This window comes from Canis lupus, chromosome 22 (genome assembly GCF_011100685.1).
Source record: "Canis lupus familiaris isolate Mischka breed German Shepherd chromosome 22, alternate assembly UU_Cfam_GSD_1.0, whole genome shotgun sequence".
Classification (NCBI taxonomy): Eukaryota; Metazoa; Chordata; class Mammalia; order Carnivora; family Canidae; genus Canis; species Canis lupus.
In genome coordinates this window covers 7,771,193-7,789,186 of record NC_049243.1, presented here as the reverse complement: position 1 = coordinate 7,789,186, position 17,994 = coordinate 7,771,193, and the positions used below count along the sequence as shown (strand labels likewise).

Sequence of the window (17,994 nt, the reverse complement as noted above, 5' to 3'; positions counted from 1 at the left end):
GTTTTTATATTATGAATACTGCTGTGATGAATATTCCTCATATATAAGTTTTTATGCACCTCTCAGATTATTTTCTTAGGATAATTTTTTTAAGTTGTGCTTACTGAGCCTGATAACTTGGAATGTATTTAAGGCTGCTGATTCCAATGATGAAATTACTCAAGACAGATTGTCCCAATTTGAATTCCCAGCACCAGTTCATGAGATTGTTCACTGAATCACTCCCTCAACAACTTGTAAGACTTGGAGTTGTTGGCTAAAATGTATGCCTCGCCTTAGTAATGACCCTTTTACTGGAAAAATGACAGATTGCCACATGTCCCTATCCAGAAGAAAAGTTGAAGGAAATATGAGTAATTCCATTATTCTTATTAAAGTAGTCAATTTTATCTACTTCCATACTTAACAAACTGAATGATTTTTTTATATTAAATATAGAGTCTTGAAAATATAACTTCTTGAGGGTGGGTGAGGGAAGATAAAATTTTATGAGAAGTAGGGAATTATAAGGAGCAAGAGCATCAAGGACTGGTGCTAGGATCTAGTTTGGCATTAGATAATTAAATGACATTATGTTCTCTAGGTAATTTAATAAATAGGATAAGACATGATAAGGTTTTTGTGAATGGGTGTTAAAGTCAGATAGGATGTTGGGATGCCTGGGTGTCTCAGTGACTGAGCATCTGCCTTCGGCTCCGGGCATGATCTCAGGGTTCCGGGATGGAGTCCTGCATTGGGCTCCCTGCATGGAGCCTGCTTCCCTCTCTGCTTGTGTCTCTGCCTCTCTCTCTCTCTCTGTGTCTCTCATGAATAAATAAATAAGTAAATCTTTAAAGTCAGATAGGATGTTTCATTGAATATGAGCTGGAAAGATTTACAGATTTTTATAATTTAAAGAGTATGGGGATCCCTGGGTGGCGCAGGGGTTTGGCGCCTGCCTTTGGCCCAGGGCGCGATACTGGAGACCCGGGATCGAATCCCACATCGGGCTTCCGGTGCATGGAGCCTGCTTCTCCCTCTGCCTGTGTCTCTGCCTCTCTCTCTTTCTCTCTCTGTGACTATCATAAATAAATAAACATTTAAAAAAAATTTAAAGAGTATGGGCATAATTTTAAATTGTTGCTTGAAGACATAGGGTCCAGTCTGGAATTCGAATACCTCTTATTTTAGTTTTAGTGCAGACACTGATAATCCCTGTTACAACTTGGACAAGGCATGTCACTTTTCAGGACTTCAGTGTCTTCCTCTGTAAATTGTGGAGTTTTCTATACTAGATGTTTTCTATCATTTCTTCCACCTCTATGATTGTGACTTTGACTTACTGTATTGCAGTCAGAAATGCCAACAAAATATTGAGTACCCTATGGAAGCTTTGAAAGGAAAACAAATATATCTTTTTGTATAAAAGTATAGGGTCTCTGTATCTAGAATACTGTGTGTACTTCTGTGTGCATCTTTTAAAACAGTCAATAGAGGGCAGCCCCGGTGGCGCAGCGGTTTAGCGCCGCCTGCAGCCCAGGGTGTGATCCTGGAGACCTGGGATCGAGTCCCACTTCAGGCTCCCTGCATGGAGCCTGCTTCTCCCCCTGCCTGTGTCTCTGCCCCTCTCTCTCTCTCTGTGTCTCTCATGAATAAATAAATAAAATCTTGGGATCCCTGGGTGGCGCAGCGGTTTGGCGCCTGCCTTTGGCCTAGGGCGCGATCCTGGAGACCCAGGATCGATTCCCACGTCGGGCTCCCGGTGCATGGAACCTGCTTCTCTCTGCCTGTGTCTCTGCCTCTCTTTCTCTCTCTGTGACTATCATAAATAAAAAAATAAATAAATAAAAATAAAAAATAAATAAAATAAAAAAAATAAATAAAATCTTAAAAAAAATAAAATAAAACAGTCAATAGAAATTTTTAGTAAGAGACCAATGTATTGAAGGTAGAAGTATGTATTGAATGTGGAAGTGAGGGGAGGGGAAAGCTCATTTGAAGAATGGCTGAAATAATTTGGAACTTAATTCAGAGATAGTTTAGAACTCTTAATTCAGAAAGTCATTGGACAAAGGGATAATTTAATAAAAGTACAATAATAGGGGGATCCCTGGGTGGCTCAGTAGTTTGGCGCCTGCCTTCAGCCCAGGGCGTGGTTCTGGAGTCCGGGGATCGTGTCCCACATCAGGCTACCTGCATGAAGCCTGCTTCTCCCTCTGCCTATATCTCTGCCTCTCTCTGTGTGTGTCTCTAATGCATAAATAAATAAAATCTTTAAAAAAAATAAAAGTACAATAATAAAGTGGTAAAGGATATCCATTGGCTGAACAAGTTCCTTTCTTCCAAATTCTGGAAAACACAACTAAAGGATATTCCTTAAACTTAAGAGATAAATTTAGGGCAGTGACGAAAGTTAAAGAAACTAACTCTTAGATTTTGAAGTACCTAAAAAGACCCAGCTTTTGAGAGCAGGTATATCTGAAGCTTCAGACCAAATAACAAGTCTCAGAAGTTACATTTACAGATCTGAGATGTTTAGCATTGAGAAACACAGAGCAAGGATGCTACACTAGTTCTTCCTAACAAGTATTTTCCAAACGTCATAGTTGTTTTTCAGTATCATTCTGAATTAATTTTTTTTAAGATTTTATTTATTTATTCATGAGAGACACAGAGACAGAGAGAGGCAGAGACACAGGCAGAGGGAGAAGCAGGCTCCCTGTGGGGAACCCAACATGGGACTAGATCCTGGGTCTCCAGGATCACACCCTGGGCTGAAGGTGGTGCTAAACTGCTGAGCCACCCAGGCTGCCCCGAATTAATTTTCTGATTAGAATTTTGCTTTGCAGATCTTGCCTGCTTCTGGCCTGTCTGCTTAATATTGAGATGATTCCATATTGTTAAAATAGATGGAAGTTGACTTTATATTTCATAAGTTGTCTGGTTGAATCTGTTTAAAATATTCCACAGGTAACTGGTCTAATCTGTATCTAACATTTTATAAATATTTAACATAGTCTATAGATGATTCCTGCCCCCCAACACACATACATATTCGTTTGGGATAACCTAAGGTCACAATGATGGAAGAGCAAAACCTTAATCAGAATTCAGGTTTCTCATCTTCTAACCTTTGTTTTGTCCCTATACCTTCCCATTTTCCCCTCTGGCTGAACCTTAACTCTGTCCTTCAGCTTTATCTGGGTTCTTCTGAGAAGTCATCTATTGCCCAGAAACATAATACTCAGCTGGTCGTCTATCTAACCATCTACCCCATATGCATCCATCCTGTCAATTAACCATTCACTTTTATTTAGCCCATAGTATATTTTGAGACTACATTGATGAATAAAGCCTACTTCTTGCTCTGTAGAAGCTCACAGTTTAGTAAGGGAGATAAATTATGAAGTTGTAGTCTGGGATCATAACAGAGAAATAAACTGGGAGGTAGAGAGGTGGTGATACTGGAATAGGGGAGATTCTAATGTCATTGATTCCTTTCATATTTGGGAGTTTTACTTAATCTTGCTGCCTGTCTAGAGTAGTTCCATTTTTCTTCTTTCCCTGTTTAGTAGCCACAAAGCCATATATCAAACAGCTTCGGTGTTAGGGATAGGGATTGAACATACTATCTTTTTGTGGAAGATGGTGAAACAGAAGGGCAGGGACTAATAGAGTGAGTGAGGGCAGTAGGGGTATGACTCAGATACCCCTGCTCCCTTCCTCATAGCCAGCAGCTTCAGAAGAGGGAGAGCTTATTTTGAGAAAAAGTGCCATGGTCCGGGTATAGGGTTGGAACCAGCTCCCAGGAAAAATGTGTAGAGTAGTCTTATTGGTGGTACCTGGTCAAATAATCTGCTAACGTCATCTTTAGGCCTCTCAATTCTGCTGCTCCCTACTACATTACTAAATTGTAATAAAGATAGAAAAATGAAGTCTTCCCCTTTCAAGTTAAAACCTAGTGTTAAAAGTTTTTACAAATTTTTAAGTAATTCCAATTACTATATTATTATAATTTTATATACTTAGAGTTTTAAGTTAGTACATCCTTGTTCCAAAATTGACGAACCATGTTAACATTAGTAAAGTCTGTGCACTAGGGTATTCTCAGCACACTGGTTATCTCCGTGTAATTGTATAAAGCAGTGGATCTTTTTTTTTTTTTAAAGATTTTATTTATTTATTCATAAGAGACACAGAGAGAGAGAGAGAGAGAGAGAGAGAGGCAGAGGGAGAAGCAATCTCCATGCAGGGAGCCTGATGTGGGACTCGATCCTGGGATTCCAGGATTATGTCCTGGGCCAAAGGCAGACGCTCAACCGCTGAGCCAGCCAGGCATCCCAAAGCAGTGGATCTTAACCATAGTGTTCTTGCACATTTATATAGCAACATGAGAAATGGGATGGTGTTTACAACCATGTGCCTTTGCAAATAACCTGTGGTCCGTAATCTGGTTTAAAATCTGAGCCTAGGGATCCCTGGGTGGCGCAGCGGTTTGGCGCCTGCCTTTGGCCCAGGGCGCGATCCTGGAGACCCGGGATCGAATCCCACGTCGGGCTCCCGGTGCATGGAGCCTGCTTCTCCCTCTGCCTGTGTCTCTCCCTCTCTCTCTCTCTCTCTCTCTCTCTCTCTCTCTCTCTGTGTGACTATCATAAATAAATAAAAATTAAAAAAAAAAATCTGAGCCTAACAATGAAATGTCCTATGTATCAACTTTTGAGAATCATTGACAAATAGCTTTAGCATATTTTTATTATCCCAAGAAATATTTCTAGTTAAAAACCTAGTTAAGTTCTCAAAGGAATTAGATACATTTATAGATAAATAAAATAACTAAAGCAAGCTAGTAAAATTTGGAGACATACATGTTTTAAGATTTTTCTATCCATTTGTAACCTTTGTGAGGTCATCTTACTGATCTCTTTCTTTACCCCTAGTACTCCTAGTCTGTGGTGGACACCCACAGTAAGTGTTCAGATGCTCAATTAGTGAATAATGAATGAATCAAGGGGATATTCTAAAAGCTGAAACACAGCAGAAATCTATATCAGGATTTTTCAGAAAACAGAACCAAGTAGTATATATTATTTATTTTGATGATTTGGTTTACATAATTGTGTGGACCGGCAAGTCTGAAATTTTTGGCCGGGGTACCTGGGTGGCTCAGTTGGTAAAGGGTCTGCTTTTGACTCGTCATGATCTCAGGGTCCTGGGACTGAGCCCTGGTTAGACTCTCTGCCCTTCTTTTCCCTCTCCCTCTGACCACTATATGACCCCCCCTTCCCTGACCCCCCCCCCCCCCCCACTCCTGCTCACTCTTTTTCTCTTTCTCAAATAAATAACATCTTTTAAGAAAGTTGTAGCCTGCAGGCTGGAAACTTTCAGACAGTAGTTTGTTCTTGGCAGAATTTCTACTTCAAGGAAACCTCAGTTTTCTTCTTAGTGCCTTTCAACTGATTGTATGAGGCCCACCAATATTATCAAAGACAAACTCCTTTAAAGGCAACTGATGGTAGACACTAACCACATGTACAAAATATCCACACAGCAACACCTAGATCAATGTTTCATTGACCTAACCAAATGGACATAGAAAACGAACCATCACAGTATCTTTGGATTTAGGGATTTGCAACCAAATGTACGGCCTGGTTTGGCAAACTTATGATGATCCTGGGAGCTCTTTGTGCTCTCTGAGGCATCCAGGGCTACATTGATATTGGGGCAGGACTTTGACTAGCTACATTTAATGTAAACAAAGAAAGCCTGCTTATTTTATTAGGAGAAAGCAGAGACAAGATTTACATCAGTGGGTCACTGAAGAAATGCAAAACAGTACTTAAAAGATTATTTATTCCTCAATAATAACATAAATACATAAATCACTATGTATAGCAAGGATGTACGTTTGGGGAAATTTTGTTTTTTAAGATTTTATTTATTTGACAGAGCAAGCTTAAGCAGGGGGAAAACAGGCAGAGGGAGAGAGAGAAGCAGGAGAAGCAGAGAGCCTGACTTGGGGCTCTGTCCCAGGACCCTTGATTCATGACCTCAGCTGAAGGTAGACCCTTAACTGACTGAGCCACCTGGGCACCCCATAAATTTGAGGAATTTTTGTTAATTACATTAGAAAGTAGAGAAATATTCGATTAGACCAAGCCTGGGAGTTTTGTTTCTTACTATGTTTGGCTTTTGGTTTTATTATTTTGCTTTGTTTTGGTTTTGCCCTTTTATTTACTCTTTAGGCTTACTGTAGAGATGAATGCTTGCCTGCAGTTAAAAATAAATGAAGTGACTTTAAAGTGGAGCAAATACAGATGTAGTTAGCTTTGTTTTTCCTTTTTACTTAAAGTTTTCAGGGGAATTAGTGTTTTGAGAGAGTTTCAAATGTATTTGTTTTTGGCATTGGATTTTTATTCTACTTAGTAAAGGCCAAGTAGATTAATGTGTTTTGGTCCAATTTAGATATAAAAATCTGTGAAATTCTTGCCAGCTTGAAGATTTTAGGGAAGGGTAATTGTAAAAATTATCTTCCTAATGTCATTTTATCATGTCTGACACTTTTTCTTGAATAAATTCTCTTCCCCTCTTTCTTTTGATCTGTTTGTGCAATACCTTTCTTTCCCAAATTCTGCTGATTTGCCAAGTCTTTCTTGTTTCTTCTTTTTTCTTTTTCCACTTAGGTTGTTTAAATTCAAAGAGCTTTCTTTGTAGAAATTGAACCAAATAATAAGACAACATAAAACACTGAGTTCAGCAAAAAGTGATTTGCTTGTGATTAACCCTTGAGAATTGAGTCACTGCAAGATAACAAAGAAAGAATTTTTTTGAGACAACCTGCCCATTCTTCTTTTTCATTCTTAAATGAGACCTTTTTTCTCCCTGAGTGTTACAGATTCACATACTGCTTTGCTTGGGCTTTATCATTTTCATCATGGCATGTTTTTAGAAAAACCAGTCCAGGTGAAAAACCAGTCTCATCTTCATTCTTAGATGAGAACTTATGACCTCCTTTTCCTCTGACCCCAGTTGTCTCACAGACTTTGCTTTCAGCAAAAGGCAACTCTGTTCTATCAGTTTTTTAAGGCAATGACCTTGACATCTGTTTGAATTATAATTGACAAACAAAAATTGCATTTAAGGTATACAGGGTGGAGATACACACACACACACACACACACACACACACACACACATATTGTGAAATGATTACCACATCAGACTAATTAACACATCCATCACTTCACTCTGTGTGTGTGTGTGTGTGTGTGTGTGTGGTGAGAACACTTACGACCTACTCTTAGCAAATTCAAATATGAAACTTAATCATCCTATAACTGAAAGTTTGATCAACATCACCCCGTTTCTCCTACCCTCAGCCCCGGGCAACCACCATTCTACTCTCTGCTTCAATGAGTTCAACTTTTTTAGATTCTACATAATTGTGAGATCATACAGTATTTGTCTTGCTGTGTCTGGGTTACTTCACTTTGTATAACGTGCTCCAGATTCATCCATATTGTCACAAATGCCAGAATTTCCTTCTTTTTTATGGGTGAATAATATCCCATTGTATATATACACATTTTCTTTATCCATTCATCTGTCAGTGGACACTGTTTCTTCTTTTTCTCTCATACTTCACATCCAATCTCTCAACAAATCTTAATGCCTTTATCTTCAGAGTATATCTAGAAGCTGACCACTTTTCCCTATCTCGATCACTAATCCCTTTGGTCCAAGCTACCATTATTTCTTGGGTTATTTTAATACACTCCAAAGTCCTCTCCATGCCTCTGGCTTTGACAGGTCTTTTCTTAACATGACAACTAGTGATCATTTTAGAATTCTGAATAAGATAATGTTAGGCCTCTTCTTAAAACCATCATGTCTCATATCACCCAAAACTAAAGTCCTTATGTTGACCCCAAAGGCCAAGTAGACATGATCTGCTGTCCGTGTTACCCTCTGACCTCATTCCATATTCCTTTCTTCCTCTCTCACTTTCTCCTCTGTGCACACTGGCCTTCTGGATATTCCTTAAACACCCCAGGCATACCTCTGCCTTGAGACCTTCATACTTATTCTGCCTGCCTGGTGATCTTCCCTTAAATATTGGCATAGATTCTCCACTTTCTTCAGGTTTTTTTTTTTCCTCCAAAAGTCACCTTTTCAGTGAAGCTTTCCCTGCTTACTGTATCTAAATTTATCACTCTTGATATACAAATACACACCCACTTCTCTACCTGCTTAATATTTTCCACAGCACATAACATTCTATTATATATTTTCCTGATTTATATTGCTTAATGTCTGTTTCTTGTGCTAAAATGTAGCTTCAGAAGGATAAGGATTTTGTCTGATAAATCATCAGAACTAAGAATTGTGACTGGCATATAATATAGTAGGTGCTCACTGAGTATTTATTGAAATCAGTCAACCAGTTAAAGATGAGAGATAGCCTCCAAATAGCTACTTGAAAAGTACCTAACTCTTTTATTGGAAGTTTCTTTATTTTTCTTTTTAAAACAACTCAGTTTTGTCTTCATGTTTTCCTATGTGGACCTGTGAATTATCTTCATTTTTGTATTGTAATTTACCTGGCACATTACTCTTTATTTCATTTTCTTGGTCATCTGTGAGACTTTTGGATATGTTTACCTGGTCTAGGATGTTAAGAGACATGATTGTGTGTTAGTTTCTTAGTTAAATTTGATGACCACTGTTCATTATATTTTCCCATTTCAAATTTAATTCCATTCACTAGCAGATGGAATATAGTACACAAATCATCTAAACTCTAAAAGGTATCTGGATAGTGGGGAAGCTTCTTAAAGGTTCTTTTAATCTCATTATACAAATTTTTGAAAACCTGCTATGTACTGGGTACTTTGTTAGATTTTGAAACTCCAAAGAGATAAACAGTCCCATCTTCCAGAAAGCTCATATTTTAGAAGGAATTTGAAATTGATAGGTAAAACCATTATTAAATAATGTACCATGTATTGTAATCTGTTAAATCCTGTGGGGACACTAAAGAGGTTTGCTTGGTTGAGGAGATGAATGGGGGGAGAGGGGGAAGCTTCACTGGGATGACTTTGAAGCTATTTGTTGAGGAGTAAGTAGGAATTTTCCAGGAGGACTGAGCAGAGAGGAATAGAAAAGAATAAAAGTAAAGACGTGGGAGTAAAGAAGGACTAGCAGAGATCTACCATGTTTAAACAGTGTGCTGATCATTTTTCATAACCTTGCCTCATAAATCATTTTGAGCATCCTAATGATGTAGGTATCCACATTTCCATTTTATAGATGAAGAAATGGGCCCAGACAAATCAGCTTAGGGTAACAGAACTGGTAAATGTTGATTTGGATTTTGAGTCCAATTAACTTTGAAGCCCATGGGTTGATTATCCATACATTCAGGGGTGGAATGTGTGGATAATCAAGGTGGAAGGTTGAGGGAGTTCATGCTTGCTTCATGGATGAAAAACATGAAGTCTTATTTTAAAAAAGTACAAATTTAGAATACCAAAGGCAAAGAGGAATGGGGAATGGTATGAGGATGAGAAGGAGGATGATATTAAGCAGATTTAAAGACTAGCCGACATCAGAAGCCATAATTTTCTTCCAATGGCATTTAGTGTGGACATTAGACTTTTCTTTAGCCAAACTTAGGAATAAGGATCTCTATGGTAACTCTCCAACCAATTTGAAACTAATCAATGATTTGGTTGAGATTTTATCATTCATTGGTTTCTGCAGTTCTATTATGCAGATGCCTGAACATTTTAGTATCTAAAATATTCATGCTTTGTGTATAGTCATAGGTAATACAGTGAGAACTATGCTTTTTGGCATTTTCACAGATAAAACCTAGAGTTGTCATGAATTTTTAAGAACTAAATAACATTGGCCAATATCACATAATTTTGTTATGTGTAAACATATTGTTTTTGTTTTTCATGGTGACCATAATGAAATTGTTAAAAACTGAATTTCCAAATTTGGAGTAAATAGAATATTTTCTGTTTCTCTTATATAGACCACCGTTCCCAAACACCAGGATAGACCAGTTGTAAAACAATTAGTTGGTGAAATTTTTAACTGATGTGTAACTGATTTAGTTCTTAGGTATATACGTGCACATTTTTCCCCAAGTTTTTATTTAAATTCTAGTTAGTTAACATATAATGTAATAATAGTTTCAGGTGTAGAATTTAGTGCTCCATCATTTAACATACAACACCTGGTGTTGATCACAAGTGCGCTCCTTAATCCCCATCACCTATTTTACCCATCCCTCCCTGCCACCCCTCCAGTAACCATGAGTTTGTTCTCTGTAGTTAAAAGTCTGTTTCTTGGTTTGCCTCTCTCTCTCTTTTTTCCCTGTATGTTCATTTGTTTTGTTTCTTAAATTCCACATATGAGTAAAATCATGGTATTTGTTGTTCTTATATGTGCATGTTTTTATAGAAAGATCAGCTTCTATAAGTATGTGCTAGCTTGGGTAGCCCGGGTAGCTCAGCGGTTTAGTGCTGCCTTCGGCCCAGGACGTGATCCTGGAGTCCTAGGATTGAGTCCCACATGGGGCTCCCTGCAGGGAGCCTGCTTCTCCCTCTGCCTGTGTCTCGGCCTCTCTCTGTGTGTCTCTCATGAATAAATAAATAAAATCTTAAAAACAACAACAACTGTGCTAGCTTAATTTTATACAGAAAAGAATAATGAAAAAAAAAAAAAAAGAAAAGAATAATGTATCTGAGAATGTATTTAGATCTCTGCCGGCCTAGATAATGCTAGCTACTTTCCAAACCCATATATATCTGAGTCTTCAAAAAAAATGTTTAAAACGAAAACTTGCCCAAGGCAGTATTGTGGATATTTTTAAAACCAGCAACAAGAACCCTTATATGGCATTCACATTTACCATCTCTTCTCTCCAATGTATGTATGACACCTGTGGCAGTTTTGACTGGGCCAGAGTACTGGTATATACACACCTTTCTTTTAGTTTGTGTAAACCCACAGATGTACTATGGTGTCAATCTCAGTCGCATAAGCAGTTTTAGACATTTAACCTGGTTAATGCCTCGTTATTAGAAAATGACTGTCCTGTGGTACTGACACTATGCTTGATTCACCATTTTGCTTTTAAATTGTCTTTTCAGTCTCGTTTTTGTCAGTTACTGGCAATTTAGTTTTAAAGAATTGTTATTTAAAAAACATTCAGAATAAAAATTGAAGTATACCATGCGCTTGACACTGGATCAGATATGATGTTGTATATATTAAAGAAATAAATTAGATCCTGTTAGCCTGAGGATATAATCCTGAAGTTTAAGTAAATGTGAAATAGCATAATAATAAAGCATATGTGAAATTTTTTTCAACAGTGGTAAATTAGAGATGTTGATGGAATTCTCTGATATTTACACAGTTATGCCAAATGAACCATGGGCAATTTAAAAGCCTTAGAATGTTTTACATGTTATTTTACTTTTAAAAATTAAAGTCAAATAAAGGCGTGGTTAAGAGTTGTGTGTGAACTGCTTGCTGAGATTTTAGATTCGCTCTCCTGTACTTCCTGTTTTCTATATTTGCAATTAGATCGTTTCTTTTCCCTGTGAGGGTCATTCACATATGTGGAGGACTGGGGGAATTTATTGTTTTAGAGTTCTCTCAGTTTGTGTCTGAAAAAAATACCAATGATTTTGTAATGAATGGAAAACTGTTACGTATAGATAAATAGTTTTTCTGGGAAATTGATCATATTTTTATTCTGGACCAATTAAGGTTACAGTTTTAATTGCTTAAAAGCATCTAATAGTTTTAGTATTTCCATTGAAAACTATAAGAAAGATTTTTGTTATTTCAGGGTGTAAAATCTGATTATGTAAGATATATGGTATTTTTTGAAAATCTCAAGTTGAGTTCAACTTCCAAATAATTATATTTTATTTTTTTTTATTTTTATTTTTTTTTAAATTTTTATTTATTTATGATAGGCACACAGTGAGAGAGAGAGAGGCAGAGACACAGGCAGAGGGAGAAGCAGGCTCCATGCACGGGGAGCCCGACGTGGGATTCGATCCCGGGTCTCCAGGATCTCGCCCTGGGCAAAAGGCAGGCACCAAACCGCTGCGCCACCCAGGGATCCATAATTATATTTTAATATCACATTAATTACAAATACCATTACAGAGGTAAATCAGATATACCTCCCTTCCAATAAGGAATTTTAATTCCAATAAGGAAAATGAGTTTTTGATGAGCTGTGGTATACTTTGTCCATTCACTGTGGATAAATAAGATTTGATTGCACAGTTTTTGGTCATATATTGAATATTTTTATTTGCTCCAGTGATCTACCTAATTTGGGTTTGGTTTTGTTGTTGTTTTTAAAGGTTGCAAGGCCTTTCATGTTTATCTTTCTGTAAAGCTAGTCTTTAGAAAGAGATGTTAACTCCAACATCAACATTTTTCTTATATTATTATTTTGTTATACTATTATTTTTCTTGTTAAATAAATGAAAAATGAAATATATATAGCAGGTTTCTGATGTGCTGTAGGAGCTCAAAGATAAATGATATACCTTTTTTGATTTTAGTGAGCTTTATTTATATATTTCTTACAGGTATTCTCATGTTGGAGCTTATAAACTGAATGGCTTCAGAGAAGCCCTTGGATCCCTTCAAATTATATATACATTTTTTTTAAAGATTTTATTTATTTATTAATGAGAGACAGAGAGAGAGAGAGAGAGCAGCAGAGACACAGGCAGAGGGAGAAGCAGGCTCCATGCAAGGAGCCTGATGTGGGACTCTATCCTGAGTCTCCAGGATCAGGCCCTGGCTTAAGGCGGCGCTAAACCGCTGAGCCACTGGGACTGCCCTATATATACAAATTTTGCTGTGTGCATATATTTATGGCTTAAGGAGTGATCCATAGATTTCATCAGATATTTGAAAGACACTTGCTATCTAGAAAAGGTAAAGGAGATAAAACATTTAACTATAAATTAGTGTAATAAATGTTGTAATAAGGATAAAAATAAAGGTCTTTGGGAGATTAATGTAAACATTAGAGGCCCATCATGTTCAATGTCCTACATAGGATTCATTTCATATAGGCCTTTGCCTTGTGCATAGTATAGTGACTGGTGTACAGTAATGTTTGTATTAGTGAGGGTCCTGGTAGTAATGATTTTTTTTTTTGAAGATTATTTGAAGGGATTATTTGCAGAGGTGGGCATGGTTTAAGGTAACCAAAAATGAATGATGAATTACCCAGGGCCTGGCAGTGGTTGGAAACATCCACCCAAGGAAAGGGACAAGAGGATCAGAATTATGTTCCAGAACCCAATGACAATTGTAGGCATGGAAGAGGAGCCCTTTAATAGGAGCTGTGGCCAAAGAGGAAATAGGGTGAGAGTAAATTGTACCATTACTTCTATATCCTTCTACCTTTTGCTTTTCTGCTAATGCTTCCTGTTGGGAAGGACTGTCTCTTGTGCACAGTATTTCAATCCCACTTGGCCAAATAAAAGTCAGCCTTATGCTCGGAATACTTCCCCACTAAGAGATGAGGAGCTAACATAGCCTGTGCTGGGTTTACCACCTTTGTGGTGTTATCTTTCCTGGTGCCAGGCTTACTGAGTGTTTCTTTGTTCTGCTTAAGCATAGTCAATGGCTTTCGTATGCCCTCAGCTTTCAGTGTTTCAGACTCCAGGGACAATGTAGGGTAGAGAGGGGTAAGGTCCTTCTATTATACCACCAGAGGGGTGGGTGCCTATAGGCCCATTTCTGTTAGTCATTTAGCTGCTGGGGGCACCCACTAGCCAACTGATGCATACAACTGGAACTGATCTGTATCTTCTTTAATGTAAGTAAAGCATTTTCCAGTGTTTGACTTTATAGTCAAGCTTGGATACCAAGATTATTAATTACTTATTATTAATGTGGAGGAATCCTATTTATGTCTTTGGATATGTGCTCATTGTTTTGTGTTGCAAATGATTTCTTCCATTCTATGGTAGATTTAGGTTGAAGTGTTAACAAATTATATCTGGGTAGACAAAGATAAATATTTCTAGTCAGATGAAAGAATACATAAGGTTATAAGGAAGGAGAAGAAATTCACACATGAAACATTTGAGTAGTTTGTTTGGACTGAGGTTCATTAGAGTGAACCAGTGGAAAATAAGACTGGAAATTTCAAACTATATAGCCTCAGAGAGGCTCTAGAAAATGGCAAAATTATACCTCAACAGAATATCTTCTTTAAAATCAGTACTCCCTTCCTTTCTATTCAGGGCAACCTGTCTAGACAACCTGAAAGGAACTTTGGAAACTCTCTGGATATTTTTTACCTCTCTGGATAACTATCTCTAGGCTTCCTCCCCTCTGCCAGGGAAAGAATCTTCCTTTACTAAGGTGCTCCAGTGTTACTGCCTGGTGAAAAGGTATATCTTAGAACAAGAACTGAGAGCTGTAGACAAACTTCATCTTGTCTATGAAGAGTTCTAGATTTCTATGAGAAAGCTACTAGATATTGAAGTTAAGAGTACCTTCATACAACTGCTCTTTGTTTTCTGGTGTTTCTCATGATAGAGTGTTCCCTTGAAGACTTGGGGCTTTGATTTCCTAAGATTTGTATTCCCTTACTAACTTGAAGACTGATGTCTATAGGGCTCTTTGGTTTTATCATTCTCCAGTCTCAGCCTCTATCTTACTACTTCTGCACCAATGTGAAATGAATCCATTCTGTTCCCTCCTGAGATTATACTAGATTTTATTTTTATGGCCTTTCCTTGATCTTACGGATTTACCTTTCTCACCAAATCAGACAAAAACATTTCTGTCTCCTATATAAATAAAGGCAGTCCAGGGGTGCTATGGCAGCTCCATGATCATCTAGGACATAGTCGCCTTTCATCCAACAGTTTTTCCTTCTTTATCCAAGATGGCTGTAGAATGTCTGTGTTTCAGCCAGCAGAAGGAGAAATAGAAAAGGAGAAAGACATTTTTCTTGTCCCACGAAGGACTTCTCAAGTTGTGCGTACTACCCTGCTTATTATTTTATAAACCAACACTTAGTTAACATAGCCATAGTCTAAGGGACCCTTGGAAATATGTCTGCCTAAAAATAGCAACTCCTCATCCTAGAGAAAAAAAAGGGAGAATGGATGTTTGGGGGAGAGGGATCACTGATCTTTACTACATAAACCTTTGCTGTTGTGACTTAAATATTTTTCTGAGATAGCAAAGGGGAAGAGCATAGAATAATATGGAATATATAACTAATTTAAAATAGATTTTTATCAGAATGAGCTCATAACTTTAGATTCTGAATTCTTGGCTCTTTAAAATTTTTTACGTTGGTCTAGAAAGGTAGAAATAAATTGACTTCTAAGTTATTCATAATTTTTACTAATTTTTGGCAGTTTGACTTTACTAAACATAGATCTAATGTTTTATCAAATTTTTAAAAACAGCAAATGCCATTGAGCATTGCAAATATAAAGGAAATATGTGCTTTTTACCTTTGTAGAAGGTAAGTATATTTAACCCATTATTAAGAATAATTTACAGGGGCACCTGTGTGGCCGAGTCAGTTGAACATTTGACTCGGTTTTGGCCCGGGTCATGATCTCGGGATCATGGGATTGGGTCTCATGTCTGGCTTTGTGCTCAGTGCCAAGTCTGCTTGTCCCTCTCCTGCTCCCCACCCCCCAAAAAATAAATACACAAAGTCTTTTAAAAAAAGAATACAGAAAATATTTTACAATAGGTAACATAAAAGCTCTTGGATAGAATGAATTCAAATATATGGGAATTAAACAAAAATAATTTTAGCTCACTGAAAATTGGCTAAATATATAGTACACAATAGGTCGAATACCATAGACACTACAGATTATTATTATTATTATTATTATTATTATTATTTTTAAAGAGTTTATTTATTCATGAGAGACACAGAGAGAGAGAGGCAGAGACACAGGCAGAGGGAGAAGCAGGCTCTGTTCAGGGAGTCGGATGTGGGACTCGATCCCAGGTCTCCAGGATCACGCCCTGGGCTGAAGGCAGCGCTGAACTGCTGAGCCACCCAGGCTGCCTGACTCTAAAGGTTAAAAGAAGTTCTATTCTTCACAGCAGAGCTTGAGGAAAAAATTTTTTAACATAATTATTTTCATTATTAAAATGGTTTACTTAAAAAGAGCTGGTGTGTAAGACTGTAAGTGATAATTGTTTTTTCCTCCATAGGCAAGAAATTTGATAGCTATAGGACTGGGTGTTGCAGCTGTTGCATTTGCAGGTAAGATAAATAAAGGATACTTAGCAATAAATGTTGTAGGAGAAATATTTCCAAATAGCTTCTGTAGTGATTCATGAGGAGACCCTCCACATTCTGAGGTTTGGGTTAAGACATACATTCTCATTGTTTCCTCCAATTATAGTCACTGAACATTTGTCAGTGTAGCAAAACCTAGATAAACTGTGTAGTGAAGAAAATTAACAATATAGAAGCTAGGAAAACTAGCTCCAATAATGGTTGACTTTCCTGGCATTTTTTTAGTTTAAGCTATAGTATACTTTAATTTTTTTTTTTAATATAGAGCAGTGTAAGTGATATGGGATTCCCTTATTCTCCCATATTGATTTTTTTTCAATTTTATTTTATTTTATTTTATTTATTTATGATAGGCACACAGTGAGAGAGAGAGAGAGAGAGGCAGAGACATAGGCAGAGGGAGAAGCAGGCTCCATGCACTGGGAGCCCGACGTGGGATTCGATCCCGGGTCTCCAGGATCGCGCCCTGGGCCAAAGGCAGGCGCCAAACCGCTGCGCCACCCAGGGATCCCTCCATATTGATTTTTTTTTCTTGCAGGTCAGATTATATGTTTCTTGAACTGTCACTTTTCCTGATGAGCAGTTATTCCCCCAGAATGTATTAATTACTTCATTTTTTTTTTTTTTAATTACTTCATTTTTAACACATTGGTGTAATTTCCTTTTAAACTCAGGAGAATTTTTTTTACTACTCACCAAAGAATAGCTGTAAAAATTTAAAGCAAAATTGCTGTCTCTTCTAGTCATTAACATATAGTTTTAAATTGCATAGTTATTTCCTAGTCAGATATTAATCTGAGAGCATCTTGTTGATAAAGATTTACATTTTTTGTTTTAGCATTTGTGTCTCAAGTTCCACAATTTTGTGTTTCAGATCTTCTTTTTTTTTAATATTTTATTTATTTATGACAGATACAGAGAGAGAGAGAGAGAGAGGGGGCAGAGACACAGGCAGAGGGAGAAGCAGGCTCCATGCACCGGGAGCCCGATGTGGGATTCGATCCCGGGTCTCCAGGATCATGCCCTGGGCCAAAGGCAGGCACCAAACTGCTGCGCCACCCAGGGATCCCTCAGATCTTCTTTTCAAGTGAAGTTACATTCTATTGTGGTTATATGGACTTAGTAAGATCGAGTAGAAAAATGGGACATAAAAAATTTTTTTTGTTTTATATGATATTTAATTTCACACAACTATCTTTTAAAGCACCTTAACAATAAACACTTTAAAATCTAGGGCAGCCCGGGTTGCTCAGCAGTTTAGCACTGCCTTCGGCCCAGGATGTGATCCTGGAGACCCGGGATCGAATCCCATGTCGGGCTCTCTGCATGAAGCCTGCTTCTCCCTCTGCCTGTGTCTCTGCCTCTCTCTCTCTCTCTGTCTGTCTCTCATGAATAAATAAATAAAATCTTTAAAAAAACAAAAATCTAGAAGACCAATGGTTCAGATTCTCTTGGTCTTTGTGGCATCAGGAACTTGTGTCTCATTGTAACTATATTGAGGTTTCATGAGGAGACTATCATGTCCAAAAAGGAATTCTGACAAATTTGCCCATAAACATGAAACAATTTTAGTATTAACTATTAGAGTATTAGCTATTATTGGCATAGGTATTTTAAAATTCAAATGTAAGATTTTTATTTGAAATTAAAGAAAAATGCTGTAC

At 37.5% G+C, this 17,994-nt stretch overlaps 1 protein-coding gene across 3 annotated transcripts in view; it reads left to right on the top strand.

Moving 5' to 3' along the window:
• The window catches only part of DNAJC15 (DnaJ heat shock protein family (Hsp40) member C15), a 76,585-nt gene that overhangs the window by 14,189 nt on the left and 44,402 nt on the right, over positions 1-17,994 (top strand). For all 3 annotated transcript variants that reach the window (XR_005376284.1, XM_038569627.1, XM_038569628.1), the window contains exon 2: positions 16,243-16,294. Coding sequence is in view for 2 of the 3 variants with exons in the window: in XM_038569627.1 (XP_038425555.1) it covers positions 16,243-16,294 (52 nt within the window). In the remaining variant the exon portion in view is untranslated. The remainder of the gene's footprint in view (positions 1-16,242; positions 16,295-17,994) is intronic.